The sequence below is a fragment of the Typopeltis vanoorti genome, chromosome 12, assembly GCF_054136105.1.
Source record: "Typopeltis vanoorti isolate ZY-2024b chromosome 12, IOZ_Tvanoo_1.0, whole genome shotgun sequence".
NCBI classification, from domain to species: Eukaryota; Metazoa; Arthropoda; class Arachnida; order Uropygi; family Thelyphonidae; genus Typopeltis; species Typopeltis vanoorti.
The window spans coordinates 44,096,694-44,116,144 of NC_143560.1; the positions used below are offsets into that span (position 1 = coordinate 44,096,694).

Here is a 19,451-nt window from a genome sequence, read left to right on the forward strand (position 1 = left end):
TAGACCTAACCAGATAGGCATAGTCTCTGAAAATCCAAGTCCATCTATCGGTCATTTATGAGGTTTTGCCAGACAGCACTGTTTTAAGCTTTCGATTCTCCTGTGGTAAACAGGAATTTTTGTGTGATGATCTACATTTTCTGTCAACTTTTATTACTTCTATCAACAAACAGGTGCCTTTCTACCCCTGAAAGGAACCAGTAGATCAAAGAACTACCACTATCATGTAGAAATGAACTAATAAAAATAACTGTAAAATAAATAACATTTATTCACTTAAAAATGAACTAATAAAAAATAACTGTATGAGTTCTTAGGAGCTCATGACTATAATTGGTTCAGTTTGAGTTTGCATTTCTAGAATTACGCATGCACCTAATCACAAGGCTGCAGAGTTGGTGGCATCTTGGCATTTAAAATAAAAATACTTATGGCTTTTGTAGATCTTTATACCTCATGGAACATTTTATGCTTTTTTAAATCAACACAAGGCATTTTATCCTTTCATCAATCTAATCTGATCGGAAAGTTATTATTGCATTGGCACCTACATGAAATCATAAGACACATCATTGGAGACCCAAACTATCAATACAAAATTTATTGTACCTCTCTTTGGAACCATTAATACCTTGTATTAATGGTTTCAAGGCACAAAGCACTTACAACTGACTCAGGCAGTCATTCCATTTATTCACCATTCTCCATGCAAAAAATCTAGTCCTTGCTCACCACACTCTTACCCAACTTTCAGGGATTATCTCTTGTTCTGCTCCCTATAGTGCTGAAACGTTTCCCCTACATGAATCCTATAAAATCCTTTAAGTAACTTAAATGTTTCTATGATAATCCTCCCCCTTTTTTTTCCCCTATCAACCAACTTTTGTAATCCACAAACCCTCAGTCTGTCTTCATAGATTGAGATGACCAGATATAAGTACAGTTATTCAGATATGATCGTATTAATTCTTTATTAAGAGGAATGATAACTCCCATATCTCTGCTTGTTAGTGTTTTCAATAACCAAGTAATACTGTGAGCTACCCTGTCCACTTCAGCAATATGTCCTCTAAACTTCAACTCTATCTACTACTATCTCCAAATCCCTGGCTTCATCAGTTTCCTGGAGCAATTCCATCAATGTGGTACATAGCTTGTATTCTTTGTATCCCAAAATGTATAACTTGACACTTTTCCACATTAAATTGACATCTATTATGTTTTGCCCATACTCAGCCTATTTAAATCATCATTCAAGTTCTCTACATAACCTTCATTAACTATTATTCTACCCCAACTTTGCATCATCAACAAACAACTGAACATCTCCCTTTAAATTATTTACCATATCATTTACATACAAATTTTAGCAGTGGTCCAAGCTCAGAACCCTGCAGCACACCACTAGTCACCTATTTTCTCCTGGATTCTGCTCCTCCATATACTACTGTTTTTGGTATCTGTCCATCAACCACCCTTTATATCACTTTATATCACTAATTTCATATCCATTCCTGTTTGTTACAGTTTGCGTAATAGAATTCAATATGGTACTCTGTCAAACACCTTTGCGAAATCCAGCAATATCCTCGTGTAACCATTGCCTTTATCCAACTTAGCTGTCACTCTATTATAAAAAGTTAGTAGATTACTAAGGCATGACCAACCCTTCACAAGCCATGCTTCTCCTCATAGAGTATCATATTCTTATCCACTCATTCTCTTTTTGACTAACCTTTTCTAGTACTTTTACCCCACTCATGAAATACTGATTGGTCTATAATTTGCTACCACAGACTTAGATCCTCCTTTATGCAAAGGAATTATTTTGCTCTCCTTCCGCTCTCTTTCGACTTTGCCAGTAAAACTTAAATTAAACAGCCTAGTTAAAGGCATTGCCAGTTCGACTGCACATTTCTTTTAAAATGAAAGCTGATATCCCATCCAGTCCCACAGCTGTATTTGCATTTGGATTCTGCAATATCCTAAGTACCTCCAATTCATCAACCTCTGTTGTAACATCATTCCCTGTCACCTTGTCATAGCAATATCTTCACTTGGATGATATACTTGCAAAATTATCACTGAGTAGCACAACAATTTCGTCTGCCTCTGTTGCCTCTCTGCCATCTGCACTTATTAAAGTTATCTTTTCCATAGTTATCCTTCTTCCTCCTATTTGCCACATAATGAAAAGACTCGGGGATATCCTTTCACCTGTTCATCTAATTTCTTCTCGTAATCTGATTTTGCCTTCCTTACCATGCTGGTCATCTTTCTTGCCTGATCCTTGTACTGTTAATGAGTCAGCTGGTCACATTTCTCCTTATATACCTTCGACAAGCTGCATGCTCAGTGTATGATAATCACCTGCATTATAGTTCTACATATACTCTATTTATGTGTTCTTTAACATAAAGAGAGCCACAGACTGTCCACACTCACTGTGGTTTGTTTTGCATTTATTTATATCATACTTGATAAGTATTTCATTCATATATAATTTATACATTTATTAATTAAGTTTGATTATGTTATCCAGCATCATGCCCGCGTATTGGATGAAGATGATGATGATGATGATTTTGTTAATGAGAATAACAAAAATGGAGTAACCACAGATCATTTACAAGAAAGAGGCAGTTCAGAGGTAATAAAGAAGAAATATCTTTTTATCTGTTGAAAAGATTTTGATTTTCAAAGGAAAATCTTTTTGCAAAAAATTTTGCAGTTTTTATTTTATGCAGTATTTAATACCCAGAGTATCAAATGTAGTAGGTCACAGCCATTCTGAGATTGGGGGGGTTCACATAAAAAAGATGCATATATAAGCCATTTGAAATAATTTTTACTAATACAAAAAAGTGCTGCTTATGATATTTAGTCATAGTATTAATTTTTATGACTTATTGCATTGATGACACTTAACTTTTGTAGCAGAGGAAGCTGTATTTAAAATTACTGTAATTCATTTATAAATTATTTTACTCAATATTTGTTTATCCAGTAAGTTTCATCTTATATTGCTAGAAAAATAATTTAAAAAAAAAGTTTTTTATTTAATTTTTTGTTTTTATTACTAAATGATTTTTTAAAAAAAAGTATCAATCTAAGAATCTCTATCAGTTAAAGTTTGAACTTTATAAACTTTATATTATGCAATGATAATAATAGTAATATATATGAATCAATTTATATATTCCTTAACAATTAATTTACAAAGCAATGGATACATATGGGAGAATTATTTGATAGATACATATTATTATTGGAATGGGCTTCATGATATTTTAATAACAATTTTGTAGTAATCATATTCACTGTTTTGACAATACACACATTTAACTTATTCCTAGAAAGGTTTTTTAAATAAAGATGTTAGTTTTTTTTTAAAGAATTTTTTTAGAATTGTTATTGAAACACTGGACTGACAACAAGAATACTTACACAGTAATAAAAATTTAAAGGAAGTAAATGTATTGCTAAATTATTTTAAGTATTATTTATTTCATCAAAAGGTATCACTATGCTATAGACTTGCATGTGTCACATGAAGCAGGGGGAAAGTCTTGCTGGCATTTTACTAAATTAAACACATCAACTTCTGCTCACGTGCACACAACAAACACACACACACACACACACACACACACACATACACACAGTAACATTTGTAGATGGTGTATTTACCACACAGATACATAGTTTTGATTTTTTGTGTGTAATGAAACTTTTGCCTGATAAGTTTACTAAAATATCTTTCAGTATGATAATATTCAGAATTAATCCCTAATTCAAATATTTAATTTCAGAGTGAAATAGATTTGAAAAGTCTACTTGTTTGACCCCTAGAGCAAGGGTTCTAATTTATGTAATCCACCTTTGCTGAGTGGAACTTGCATAAAACAAACATGAAAAAGAAAAGCTGAGCCTTCAAACACATAATTTACAGATCTACCAGGTTGTTCAGTCATTGTTACTTTCAACTTTCAAATGCTTCCCTGGCATCAGTCAGGACAGTCTTGGGAAGTTCACATCTCTGTTCACCATTTGGAAGAATGATGGGACAGTACACCTTATCATGTATGTAATGTTGCAACCATTATAGGGAATACACATCCCCATAGTAGTGGTAGAAGTGTAGGAACACAAAGTTCACATCCTGCTTTATATTAAAGGAGGTTTACTCCTTTTGCTCTGAAGATTGGCATTGAGGTGTGAGTTTAGATTCAGCAAAGATATAGCCATCATCATTCAACAGTTTAATTAACAACTATGCATATATATGCACATGCACACACACAAATGACTTGGTTAACTTTTATATATATATATATATATATAATATTTACAATTTTGCTGTAATCAGACTTCGTGTTTCACACATTCCTTTTTAACAATGCTTCTTTTAGACTTAATCTACAATAATTTACCTTATTTAGCTTACCTCTAATATAATTTGTTAGTACAGGCAAAGTTCTGTTTACACAAAGTTACTTATACACAGCTGCACGTACATAACACATGATAAAGAAACATTGGGGAGCAGTGAAGGAATAAGTTCTCTTCATGTGAGTACAACTTCAAAAAAAAAAGAAATGGTTGCTGAATAGTTCTTTCTCCATTTTTCTTCATCTCTTGCTGCAGTCTACGTGTATTTCCTCAGTCTGTGGTACACATTGCTACTTCCTGTGCCGACTTCTTATCTATGCAGGGATAATTATTTTTATTCTTGTATGTCTACTTCTCTCCTGGTCTTTTCTTCTATTCTGACATCTTCCACCTTCTTCTTCTGTTGCATAGTGCTCCATACTGTTCTTTACTATCTCATTATACAGTTTTCTTACTGCTTCCCTGAATCATCTATTCCTCTTTTGTTTTTATTCTCTCTGCTTGAGGGGGGGGATCTGCCTTACTACATCATGAAGAAAATTTTGACTTCTTGGTAGAACCCAGTCAGGTAGAATCCAATCATAGCAATGTTATAAACCTATGATTGGGTTCTAATAATCTTGTATCATAAAAGCTTTTATTTTTATATTTATTTATTTTTTATATACTTGGTTAGGGAACCCCCCCATACACACACACATACACACAAATGTGCCCATACAGTTAACAGACATATACTATTAGTTGGCATTAAATGGTATCATACAGATGGTGGATTAAGTAGTGTAGATGGTAGGCTGAGGGGTATATGATGAATATACCTGTGATGAATTCTTGGACTCCATGGAGGTGTCATATAATGTTTAATAATAATGATAAAATATGATATTAAAACAAAGTTTTAATTTAAATTTTGAACTTCTTTCTCAGAATCTGTTAAAAGTAAAGAGCCTACATTTTGGATGAATTTATTTTCTCTATAGATCAAAGAACTCACTGATTTTTTTTCAAAATCATATATGGTAATTCAAATTAACAAATTGATTTCAAATGATTATTTGTATATTTATTTATTTTTTAATGTTCATTGAAACATATTTGCATTTTCAGAAAATATACTCAGTGTGCGAATTTGTTTTTTTTTTTTTTCAGGTTTTACTTTCCAATGTTATATCAGATATTGATGTATCTGATTACAAAAGTCTATTGTTAAATCAGGAGCAAAAATTCACAAACAAAGTGCAGAGTGAAGGTTTTAGAAACTTTGAAGGTGATAAAATTACAAGGAAGTGCCCAAATGGTTTGCTTGATTCGGAAATTAGCTGGAATATTCGCCATCAGAAAGAGAATAAAGATAAGAAATGTTCAGAATTAATGGTAAGAAGGACAATTTCAAGAGATCTCTTTGATTCATCGGAATCAGATCACTCTAATGATGAATTATCACCGATGGGAATGAACATAAATCCCTCTATGGAAACAAAAGTTGACAGTTTGGAGTCCTTGAAAATTGCTGTTTCTCCTGATGATATTGAAGAATCTAACATAGAAAAGTCACTATTAAAAGTGAGTAATAAATCTGAAAATGTAAAAGATGCAGAATATTTAGATCCCATGAAAAATGAGAATCAAATTGAAGATACTGCTGATTTAGAAAAACATGGTGAAGACAAAAATGCCATATGGAGTAACAGAAATGAAGTACAGATAAAAGAAACCAGAGATAAAAAAAATTTCAGAGAAATAGAAAATAATACTACATATGTATATCCCAGTGATCTTTTTGATTCTGAAGGATCTGATGAAGAGTTGCCACTAAGCAAATTGAAAAGTAATGAAAATAAAGCAGTAATAAATGATTCTCACATAGAGGAAGTTGATAAACTTAAATTATGTAAAAGTCAAATCACCGAAAAGCCCTCCACTGGGTTTATTGATTCTAAAACATCAGCTGACTCTTCAGAAGAAAGCAAAATAGAGGAGAATTGTTTTGATAAAGTAAATAATGAGAATGATAAACTACAAATTAATGAACCACTTAAAAGGAAAAAAAAATCTTTGCACAGTGAACAAACCCTGAAGTTCCAGAATGAAAAGAAAGAAGAAATGATGCAGATACGCAGCGAGCGTCAGAAAAGAATGAGGGGTAATATGCTTTATTTATCTCACTAATCATAGTTGCATACTTTCAGTTGATTCTTAAAAGTAGTTGAAAATATGTGTTTGAAAAATTGCAGATATTTTTAGCAGCAGTACTAAGTGCCATGGTTTGGGATATATTCAAATAAATTCCAACAAAGATCTTCAAACATATGAATGTTTGTTTTATCCATCTAGTATTGTTCATTAAGGTATACAATTTGGTCTTGCATCTATATAGTCAACTCTCATTATAGAGAACTTAGGGCCACAAGAACAGTTTGTTAAAGTGAATTTTCATTAGCACAGCATTTGTTTATGGGGAATCAGTTAACTGTTTCAGTAATTTGTTGTAATGAGTGCCTGTTGTAACATTGTTTGCTGTAGTGAGAGTTGACTGTAATATCAAATATATAAAACTGAATATTAATGGAAATGCCATTTCATATAATTTTGTTATAAAAATAATAAGGTGTATATGTATGTTTAGCTTATCTTCTTGTAATTTAAATACTGGATGTGAGAAAGGAACTACAAGATATTCTGTAGATCTCGATGAAATGATTTAACTGATCCTCATTCACTACAATCTGGGTGAATGCTGAACTTCACTGAAGTTTGTTAGGTCTGCTGCAACAAAATCAGCTGCCTGCATTATATAGGCCAGCTATTCACAGTGTGAACCAAGGCAGGCAGAAATTAATACCAAAAAAGGCTAAGCCTCTGTGGCACTAGACACCACTAGGTGATAACTAAATTTTACTGACTGGTATTATATCTTGCCTAGTAACACTGCCACTTATTGGACACATGAAGTGACCAATAAGTGGTAGTGTTACTAGGCAAGTAACAGTTACTAGTGGTAGTGTTACTAGGAAAGTACACCGGGGCTTTTCAGAACAAAGCCCCAGTGTACTTTCCTTCATTTCCTTCTATTTTGGTGACTTCTAATATTGAATAAACAAGAAGTTTACAGATGGTTAGGTTGGAATTATCTTTTTCATCCAACATTGGAGGACATTCAAAATAGGATCTGATAATAAATTGTTCCTACTGATAATTGATTAATTTGTTCTTAATTAAAACTGATAATTAGTGCTTGTGTACTGTGACATTGGGGTCTGAAGATACTTGATTTTTACTCCTATGGAGCTGCATTGCATGACCACTTTCATCCTTGTGTTATCTGACTTAAGTCTGATGGCCTTCATGATTGCAGTGTTCTACTTTTTGATATTTTTTGCAGTTGTTACAAGCTGTAATGTAAGCTGAGTGAGAGGCTGGAGTTTTTGATTGGAGCCATTGGGGGATATGTTGAAGTTTTAGTTTGAACTGCTTTGTCACAATTGTTGCAGAACCAGGGCTTGGATAAAGGTCAAGGATTTTGAATGAAGTGAGGAATAAAAGCACTCATACAAGTGCGAATAATTTCTGTTATTAGATTGGAGCAGAAGCCAGGATCAGCAGTAACCAGACATGGAAACGATGCATAAAAGTCCCAAAGGTCATCCCATTTGGCGCTGTTGTATTGCCACAGGATAAGAGGCAATTAATAACTGAGAAAAGGCTGATCTGCAACAAAGGAGACATGGACAAGATTATGGTCAGACTTCCCAAGTGGAAATCTAATATCAACGGTGTATTTTAAGGGGATCCTCTTCATTCTAACAACACTTTGGACCTTTTCTTAAGTAGGTCCCCCATAAAATACACCGTTGATATTAGATTTCCACTTGGCAAGTCTGACCATAATCTTGTCCATGTATGTTCATGGATAATTTGTGTTAAATCATTGCTGATATTACACAATTTGGCTTCTTTAGAACTTTATCTGTAAAGTTGGAGAAGGGAAGCCAGTCAGAGCTCTGAATGTTCAAATTGTTGAGGAAGATTTTCTCATTGTTAGGGATAATTAGATTGTATATGATCAATAAGGTAGGAAGATCTTGATCATATAAAGAGGATTCTAGGTCCACTAACCTTCATCATTATCAAATTCCTGACAAGTACTCTCAAGGGGGTGTACAGGATATGATAGTACTACATGAAAAATTTACATCATTACTAATTTCCTATCTACAATTTTCCTCCAAATCAATCTCAAGACTCCAACATTATCAAATCTTATATTTCTATCTTCTAAGGCACTTCTTTTACCGCATCGATCTACATATCTCTTGGTCTTCCTCTAGGTCTTTTTCCTGCCACAACAAGTGTTCTCTGCCAGGTTGGCAGAGAACACTTCTTTTGCTAATCTTTCCTCTCCCATTCTGTTTAAGTGACCATACCACTGAGATTTACTTTGCCAACACATTCCTGGATGCTAACAATGACAAGTTATTTCCTAATATCCTTGGTTTTAATATGATAATGCCATTGATGCCATCTGTTCATATCCCTAATCTTTCTCAGGACTCTCATATCTTTGGTCTCTAGTCTTTGGTCATGTGTTTTACTTCTAACCCAGCTCTCAGATCCATAAGTTAAAATTCATTTGAACTGTCTTGTATACAACTAATTTAGTGTTTTGACTAATTCTCTCTTATTCCATATAAATTTATTATTCAATTGACTTCCTACCATACCAGCTTTGTTGATTCTGTTGTCTATTTCCATATTTAATTTATCATCTTCACTAAAAATCGTGCCTAAGTAGTTGAAATGTTTTACTTGTTCAATAGGTGTTCTCCATTCACAATGCAGTTGATATTTTCAATGCCTCTGCCTATTTTCATTGTCCTTGTCTTGTTATTGCTGACCTTAATACCATTTCTATTACAACAGTTATTCAATTTAGTCAGAGAATCTTGTAGACTTGTAGTGGACTTATTCAGAAGCATAACATCCGCATAAAGCAAAAAGCCGACATTAACATCTCCAATTTTGATATCAGATTTAATACCACTTTCCTTCATAATGTGATCCATATAGATAATGAATAACATAGGGGATAATATACATCCTTGTCTGACGCCAGATTTAACACTAAACCATCTTCCTGTATTTCCTTCAATTCTAACTGCTGACTTACAACCCAAATAAAGACTAAGTATTGCTTTATATAATGCCCCCACTGACACCATACAGCTGTAACATTTTGAATGGCTTGGCACCTTTTCATATGCCTTTTCCAGATCTACAAAACTTAAATACAGATCTTTGTTATATTCCCATGATTTCTCAACTATTTGTTGTAAAGTGAAAATCTGATCCTGACAGCCTCTATTTTGCCTGAATTCAGCTTGTTCTTCACGAAGCTTTTCTTCCACAAACCTTCTCAACCATTTCTCAAGTATACTTGCATATACTTGAGAAATGGTTGAGAAGGATTACCAGGAATACTCAGTAGGGAAATACCTCTGTCCAGGCCTTCTGAACTATGCAGTACAACCACTGTAAGACTTTTATACCTCCATACTTGAGCATTTCTGTTCGAATATCATTTACTCAAGTTGAATTGCCACATTTCAGGCTTTTGATGGCTTTTTCTACTTCAAGTATGGATATGTATTCCTGATTGCATGCCTGTTGAGTGTTTTTTATCCACTGTACTGTCCTCTTGATTCATGTAGCAATTATTTGAAATAATTACTCTATACTTCAAGGATGTCTTTTTCTCCTATTTTCATGTCACTTTTATCATCTCAATTCCTTTTACAGCACTCTTTCCTCCATTTCTGAGCTTCTTCAACAACGTCCAGAATAATTTGCTACCTTCTTGATATTTATTTTTTATGTTCTTACCAAAGTCTTCCCATGACTTTTGTTTAGCTAGTTTTATACAGTGTTTAGCTTTCTTACACTTGTCTCTGTATTGTCTAAGAGCACAAGCTGACTTATTTGCCATGAACTTTTGGTATGCTTTCTTCTTTTGCTTCACTGAATCTTTAACTTCCTATGTCCACCATGGAGTTTTGAGTTTCTGTCCTTGCAGATAACCTCACCACATGCCTCTCTGGCTGAATCAATCAATGTTTTCTTCAGTGCTTGCCACTGAATCTCCATGGTTTGTTTCTTTTTTTTGTCAAACTCTTTCATTTTTTCTTGAATAATGTTTGTGTATTTTAGTCTGCAGTTCACATCTGAGAGCTGCTCAACTTTTATTTGCTTTAAAATTTTCTTACATGTTCTTCTTTTCAATGTGAAATTCAATTTTAGTCGTGCTCAAGACTAAATGGTGATCACTTCCAATTTCAAATCTTCTGTACACTCTAGTGTCCTGGACAAGTGAGAAAACATCACTATCAACAATAAGACTTTTCTTATTCCTTGCCTCATCTCTCCATGTGAATTTGTGCACATTTTTATGTTGGAACACTATGTTAGTAATAACTAGTTCATGTCCTGAGTAGAAACCCAACAGATATTTTCCATTATTATTAGCTTTGCTCTTTTCTCCAAATTTTCCCACAACATTTTTGTATATCTGACAATCATTTCCTACTCTGCTATTTAGATCTCCAACAAGGACCAACTTTTCCTTTTTCATTGTGTCAGTTGCTTTCTCTAAAGCCTCAAAAAAATTCCTGCACTTCTACCTTAGTAGAACCTTCTGTGGGACCATAGTCACAGGTAAGTCTCATTGTCCAGTTCCCCATTCTGATTTTTGCCCACATCACTACTTGAAATTGCCTGCCATTTTAAGAAGATTAACCTCATATTTTGTGTTGAGTACTATGGCTATTCCTTTTCCTTGATTGTCATTGCCTGAGTACAACATTTTGTATTTATTGCTCAGAAATATCTCACCAGTTTTTGTCTTTTTTGTTTCAGTCACCCCTATTATGTCGATCTAGTACTTATCCAGTTCTCAACTAGCTCCATTTCTTTGCCATTTAGGCTTCTTATGTTGATAGTACTGATCTTGAACTCTGGTGATATTGAGTTGGGGTGTGTTTTAAGATTTGTTCCAGTAGGTCACTTTTCGCTGGTTCCCCTGGTGAAAACAATGTGGGCTTGTTTAACTGGGCGATGTCCCAGCCAGCATGCAGTTCTGTCATGTACCATCATTTTGTATTGTGGTTTAAGCCAATAAGCATACAATTTGGTTGGCTAATCAAATTGCCAGCCCATCCTCGTTCGTTCAGTATCCTGGTAGATACCTAACAGGGTGCACCATGAGAAGGTGAGGATTGGTCAGAAGCCCTGGTCGGTTCTCTGCATTCCTTTAAAGGCTATATGGAGGTCTCCTCTCAGTTATACAGCTTTGACCCTTAAGCATTCCATCCAATAACCTTTGGCATGGGATATCAAACCTCATAGAAGCACAGGTTCCACCCTTGTGAAAATCATCATGGTAGATGTGATGAGGAAAGTTGAGTTGACAAATTGTGGAGGTGGCCAATTGTGGGTTCAGTGATAAATTGTATATTGGGTTTGGATGACCGTATAGGTGGTGGTGTACATAATTGATATTGAAATGACATTAAGACCTCTGACGTTAGTGAAATCAATATATGGAAAATTTCTTTTATTGTGAAGAAGTGTGAGATTAGGTTTGTTTTTTGAGTGTATTTATTTATTTATTTTTGCATTTTTAAAAGTGATTTTGATGTGTTCTGTAATTTTTATTTATTTTTTGTGTGCTATTGTGAGGACAAATTTTTTTTTTTTTTAGCTGCAGCGACTGAGATTTTTTGCATTGTTGATCATGGTCATGAGATGAGTAAAAACAGAATGGGAAAATTAAAGAGCAGGAGACATACAGTGGAGTGAAGGACTTGGGGATTATACTTCTCTCACAGGCAGTAACCAGACTTCGAGCTAAGCAATGATCTTAAACAGTGTCCCCCCCCCCCCCCCCCAAGCTGCTTACTGAGACTCCCTCCAAGAACAACCTGCAAAGTAAGCAGCATGATTATTTGCCAGTTGATAAAGAAGTCTTTTGAAGTATTACCATCAGGTTCACCCTGCAGCAGAGTTTATTCTCTGACTGCACATTGCGTTGCTCTGGCTTTTAACCTGCTTTATTATTATTATTAATATATGACTATAGAATAGAAAATTGTAAAATGGCAACATCAGACTGGAGTAGACTCTGGATCAGAAGATTCTTTTTATCCAGATTGTTTAAAAATTTCTTGATCACTTGGTGGTAAAAGGCTACAAGGGGGGGGGGGGAATTGGATGTGATGAATTAGGTATAGCAAGAAGAAATTCTCCCCTTTGTCATGGTTTTAAAAGTGTGAGGAGAGACATGATGCCAAAGCTCATCTTTGTCTTTTGGCAATATTGCACAAGAACATATGGAGAGGAAGCAAAGATGGGTAGAAGATACCAGAAAGAATGACTACCATTCAAGCAGAGGGAGGTTTTCACATTTGCATTTCTAAAGCCTGATTATTTTGGACTGCAAGTATTTCAGACTAGTATAGTCAGAAAATTCACTTCATATTTAGCTTGGCATGCTTTGTAGAAAAACCAGGACTAGAATAATGGATGAGGGTTGAAGGTATTTATTCTATTAAGAAAAATTTCTGTAATGTATTCTGAATATATGTTAGGATGCAGTAGAATTACAGCTTTCTGTTCCTTGATTTCTAATGCAGAAAGAAATTATTCCATTTGACATTTTTGCAGTGCCATATGATATGAAGCTGAGAATGATGGTGAGAGATGTGCATTAAGGGAAGAGATCTATATCAAATTGTAATCTGAATTATACATTGGAGAGGTGATATTAACAGTCTAGTTGGAGGACTTATTACATAGAAAAAAGTGAAGAATGTTGGTGGAGTGGATCAAATGATCAGAACTGTGGGGTCAATATTTTTACCATTTTTGTAAAATTGTGCTGAGAAAGCAGATTTCTCTAAGCTGCTTTTGTTAGTGTTAGTCTTCACTGGTTTTCAGTGAAGTCCAAATAGAATCACCTTACTTGTGAGAGGAAGTGGTTTTGCAGAAAATCTAGACTGGAAGAAAGAAAGAAAGAAAAAAAAACATCTAAAAGTTTGAGTTCAGGAAGTGATAGTTAGCTTGTGAATTTTGCAAATTGAAGTAAGGATATCTTAAGTTAGAGAAGATAATGAAAAAAAAAAAAAAAAGGAGAACTTCACGGTAGTCAGTCTGACAGGTAATATCAGGCTGCTCATAAAGAAATTTTTCCTTTAAGGTAGAAAGAATAATAGAGGATGTAGCCTGGCAAGGTGATTGCTTGGTGAGGAAGCTAGTAGTTGGATTTCAGTTAGAAAAAGTGTTCTTTTTTGTAGACTCAAGATGATAATGAAGTTTGTTGAGGTTACCATTTAGACACAGATGCTGGGAAATGTTTTCCCTGTTTTTGGCTTTGATTAGTCATATTTAAGGAAAATTTTGATGGTAAAGTGGGATATGGATTATGTAAATATTACCACTTATAAAGTACAGCATGCCACTTCAAAATATATTGGGAAGCACCTGCAAAGGCTCAGAAATCTTAGTTGACTACTAGAGGAAAAATTAAGATGGGCAATAATCATAGGAATATTATGACAGCTGTAGCCCACCATCATCAGTGTTTAATATATATGTTACGGTTAAAGTAATAAATCCGGTCATTATTAATAATTACCGGTAAAGTGAATAATTTACGAGAATTAATCACTTTAACCGGTTAAAGTGAATAATTCCTAGAGGAGTCTGATAAATGTAATAAAAACATGTTTAGGTTTTATATATAGGTTTTCATTCTCAATAGAAATTATAACAGGTTAGGTTAGTTTATAATGAAAAAAGTAAGGAAAGTACTTCTTTTGCACTCAATGAAATCAGAAATCATTATAAACTAACCTAACTATATATATATATATATATATATATATATATTGTGTGTAAGAGTTTATAAGACAGAACACCAGAATAAGGTGGTAACTTATTAACAGCATGAAGTTTCATTCTAATTACATAATTTCTTCAGGTGTAAACATACAAACTAGTAGAAAAACAGTAAAGACTAACAAAGGTGGCAGTATATATATATATATAAACTTAAAAACTGGCAGACTAATTATAACACAGGAATACAATTTTTTTACATCAAAAAGTTTCTTTTGAAACTTTTTGATGTAAAAGATAGAACACTAAGAGAAGCATACAAAATGAAACAAATTTAAAATTAACATTGGCAGTGTGATATTAGGCAGTGATACTTTATACTTTCATATTTATCTTTTGAGTTGTTTTCATGAAGGTGTGAAATGATGATCAAAAACTTTTAGTAAACATATTTTTTCATGTAATTTTATTCCTTTTATAATTATTTAATTATGGATTTATTTTAATTTCCAATAGAAATGAAGATATCCAGTACTTTTTGTGAATGAGACTTTATCTTTGATCATTTTGGATTGCATTTTCTGCATTGTAGAGTCCAAAAGATGGCCTGTGACTAGTGGTGTGTTGCAGGGTTCTGTTCTTGGACCACTAATTTTTAATTTGTTCATTAACGATATAGGAAAGGATCTGAGAGGAAGTATTCACTTGTTTGCTGATGATGCAAAGTTGGGTAGAGCAATAGTGAGTGCACAGGATGTCAAAATTGTGCAAGATGATTTGTATAGTTTGGAGGACTGGGCTAAGGAAAATGGATGTCAATTTAATGTGCCAAAGTGTAAGGTTATGCATTTTGGGGTGAAAAGATTAGCAGCAGTATATCACATTGGTGGAACCGTACTCCAGGAGATTGATGAGGCCAGGATTTGGGAGTGTTGGTGGATAGGGAGTTGAAGTTTAGGGGGCACATTGCAAAAGTGGCTAAATCAGCTCATGAAATCACTTAGTTGCTGAAAAATACTTGAACAAGCAGAGACAAACAAGTTATTGTTCCTATGTATATCGAACCTTGATAAGACTCCATCTAGACTACTGTTCCCAGATATGGGTGCCAGGGTTTCTTCTTGATGGGGAGGAGGTGGAGAGGATCCAGAGACGAATGATCAAGATGATAGCAGGTCTGTGAAATGAACCTTATGAGAACAGGTTGAAGATTTGTGGGTTGCAGAAATTGGTTGATAGGCAGAAAAGGGGTGATATGATTGAGACATTCAAATTACTGAAGGGTTTCTATAAGATTAATTCAGAAGATATTTTTGAGAATAGGACTGGTGGGAGGACTAGGGGCCATACATGGAAGCTGGGCAAGAATGTGGTTAGCAAGGATGTTAGAGCTAGGTTTTTTACTTGGAGAGTGATGAATGAGTGGAATAAGCTGCCAGAGTCTGTGGTGGATGCCACGACTGTGATTGTTGAATAGTTGTTCTTGACATGATGTTACGATGAGTCAGTCGACTCCCTGGAGTTGCCCGTAATAATAACATATGATGTTGTTGATGTGCTTGCTATACACCTAGCATAGTCCATGTTCATATTGTTTCAAAGTCATGTTCTGACTAAATGTTTCGAATGGTACTAATTTTCGCCACCGTGTACTAGAGTTCACATTATCTTGGTTGACTTTAAGTTTTCCTTCACATTTGTTGTAAGATCACAGTTAATTGCCAGACAAGGCCTTAGACAGAGTTGGCAGGGTGTTTTCTTCCAGCAGCTTTGGTTTATCTAAATGCCAAAAAGAGTAAATCAGTCTGTAAACATGTTCACATTCAAAATACATAAGAGGCTTGGTATAAGGCTATAACTGTCTTATCCTGTTATAATCAGATTTAAGATTAATGAATTCCTTAACACCTCGAGTAGGTTATGAAGATTTGAAGAGAGAGAGAGAGAGAGAGGGAGACATGCATGCACACATGTTCCAATAAAATAATATACGTTTATACACACTATCAGCCCACAGCTCTGTAATGTCTTTTCTTTTACAGGTGAAAATTGGCCTTAGAAATGGATGACAGACACTTATGTTTGAATGAAGGGGATTTGTACTGATGTGGTACTGGAATGAAAACAAATAAATCAGTGGTGGAGACAGTGGAGAAACAAATTTCAAACAGAACCTCCAACACATCTGCAATAAATTTGAAACTGATGGTACTGTGCAAAATGTACACAAGCAATGAAATCACAATATGCTGCAGTGATTCCTATGATCACCAAGGAAATCTGTGTGACAAGCTGCTCATGAAACAGGTATTGGGAAATCAAGTGTTCATTGCATTTTAAAGCATGCAAAATTCAAAAGCTACATCCCTAGAGGATGTCCTGAACAAAGATGATCCTGATCATAGGGTTGAGTTTTGCGAGTGGTTTCTGTCATCATTAACAGAATATACGCTGTTTGTCTGTAAGATCATTTGGAGTGATGAAGTAACTTTCAAGTTGAATGGTACAGTTGGCTGTCACGGTTGTACGTACTGGTCACAAAGAACCCACACTTTGGCTGTGGAAAGGCATGTAAAATTTCTGAGTCTTACAGTGTGGTATGTATTATTATCCAAGAGATTGGACCATTTTTTGATCAAACAATTACCAGTCCCGTGCACTTCAGCATGCTTCAGAGATCAGTTGTGCTACAAATTCTTTAGTTATTTGAGGAGGAGGAGGATTTTCATTTTCAACATCATGGGGACACTTACCCATTTTTATCTTGATGTGATCTTGAAACTTTTCCAAATGAATGGATTGGACAAAGGATCAGTGTTGTCGATCAGATATTTATTGTGATGTGATCTTGAAACTTTTCCAAATGGATGGATTGGACTAAGGATCAGATTATTTATGTATTGAGTATCCTGCATATTCACCTGATCTAACCACTCAGTTATTACTTATGGAGTACCTCAGAGACAAAGTTTATGCTCTGAAACCCATAACACTTAACAGTTATGGCAAGAAATCAGATAGAATTGTCACACAATTACAAGAGAAACATTAATTGATGTTTGCAGATTAGTTTCTCACTAACTCACAGACAATCCAAGCTGATATCTCAGCAGTTCCTATTGCTAAATTCTTATTCAGTTTATGCAAACAGTTCTAGTACCTTCTCCTCACACACCTGTGTTTCTTCCTCCATTGTAGAGATATCTTTGAGCTCTATGTTGCATACATCAAGTTGATAGCATTTAGCACAATTGCATTCATTAGTTGAGCAATGTCTTTTGCATGTGCTTGTCCACTACAGTGCAAATCATTCTAATATGGATGCAATGATTATCTTTAGCTACAACAGGGGAGAAAAAGGGGGGCAATAATATATATAGACTTCTCTCTTTATGGTTGTTTTAAATATATTTGTGATAAAATATTTTGGTATGCAAGATTGATTGCAGAAACTTTATTTTTCACTTGGTTAGACTATAATAAATTTAGTTTAATCCTTTATCCAAGTGTGAACAAAGTTTGCACCTGAAAGTATCTTCAGGACTGGGGTAAGGTGGTACAACAGCAGGCAACTTGTTGCAAAGGTGGAGCAAGCTCACAACACTCCTATCTCAGTATCTCCCATAATGCAAAACACATATCTGCAAGGAGATTGCCCGTTGTTGTTGTACCACCTTACCCCAGTCCTGAAGATACTTTCAGGCGCAAACTTTGTTTGCTCACACTTGGATAAAGGATTAAACTAAATTTATTAAAGATTGATTGCTGTTAGACAATTCAGGCAAGTGGGAATATCTATGTGGCTTTTATTTGGAAATTTGAAAATCACTATGTGTTTATTAACATAATCATTAAATATTAAGTAACTTAATAAAAAAGATTCATGCTGGTCTTCTATTTTTTTATTTATTTTTTTAATAAACAGAATTTTTTTTTAAAAAGAGCTGTTAATTTATTACAGAAGCACCAGTTAGTCTTCCTTATCACAAACCTCAAAAATTTACTCTGCAAGAATTTTTGGAGAAAAGAAAGAAATCATCAGTGTTATTGGGTAATTTAAAACCTCCAAGAGATGTTCTGCTTCAGAAGTAAGTATGATTCACAAATGTTTTTATTTTGTAAGACACAACTTTTTAATTTGCAGGAGTCATGATTTGGATTCATAACTCCCTTTCAAAACAGTTAAAATATTATAAATTATTGAATGAAAGAATAATAGAAGCTAGAATAAAAATAGATAGAGGGTATTTAACAATAATTGGTTTATATGCCCCAGAAGAGGGAAGAGAACAGGATAATATTGATTTTTATAATCAGCTACAAAACACATAATAAAATAAATAAAAATGATTATGTAATTTTAGCAGGAGACTTAAATGCAAGAATTGGAAACACGAAAATTAATAATAATATAGGAATACATGGAGAACATACTCTAAACAGGAATGGTAAAAAATTGATTGACTTTGTAGTTTATTATAACCTAAAAATAATGAATTCCTTCTATAAACATAAAGATATACATAAATATACTTGGGAAGCAAGAGGATGGAAATCAATATTAGATTACTTTATATTAAATGAAAAGACATCAAAATTTTCACTAGGTGTAAGAGTTCACAGAGGATATGAAATAAGCAGTGACCACTTCCTTGTTAAAATAAAATTAAGATTACCACCTAAATGGCTACAAATAACAAGAACAGAAAGAAAAATTGAAACATTTCTTTATAAAACTAGACTATTGAATGACACAAATGTACAATGGCTATATGAACAAAGAATTAACCAATATCTAGATAAAATAAACAAAATGAAGAAATAGAAATAGAATGGCTTAATATAAAAACGATACTAAATGCAGCAGCAAATGAAAGCTTAGGAAAGACCAAAAAATTCAATAAAAGGAAAAAAAACTGAAGATCTGGGATGATACAACCAAAGAAATAATCAAAAAGAAAAAAAGAAACCTATCACAAATGGTTAAGCAGTAAAAGATTAGAAGATGAAATAGAACATAAAAGAATAAGAGCCATAGCTAAAAGACAAGTCAGAAAAAGACAGAGAGAATCATGGAACAAATTTGTTTCTAATTTAGGACATGATTTATATAAAACAAGACCCAATGTATATAAGATTTTGAAACACTTAAATGTAGATACCAAAGA

The 19,451-nt window shown here is 34.0% G+C and overlaps 1 protein-coding gene across 2 annotated transcripts in view; it reads left to right on the forward strand.

Moving 5' to 3' along the window:
• LOC150100741 (uncharacterized) overlaps nucleotides 1–19,451 on the forward strand; it is a 207,183-nt gene that overhangs the window by 11,374 nt on the left and 176,358 nt on the right. For both annotated transcript variants that reach the window (XM_090401717.1, XM_090401718.1), the window contains exons 3-5: nucleotides 2,543–2,650; nucleotides 5,545–6,538; nucleotides 18,245–18,371. In XM_090401717.1, coding sequence (XP_090257843.1) covers nucleotides 2,543–2,650; nucleotides 5,545–6,538; nucleotides 18,245–18,371 — 1,229 coding nt within the window. The remainder of the gene's footprint in view (nucleotides 1–2,542; nucleotides 2,651–5,544; nucleotides 6,539–18,244; nucleotides 18,372–19,451) is intronic.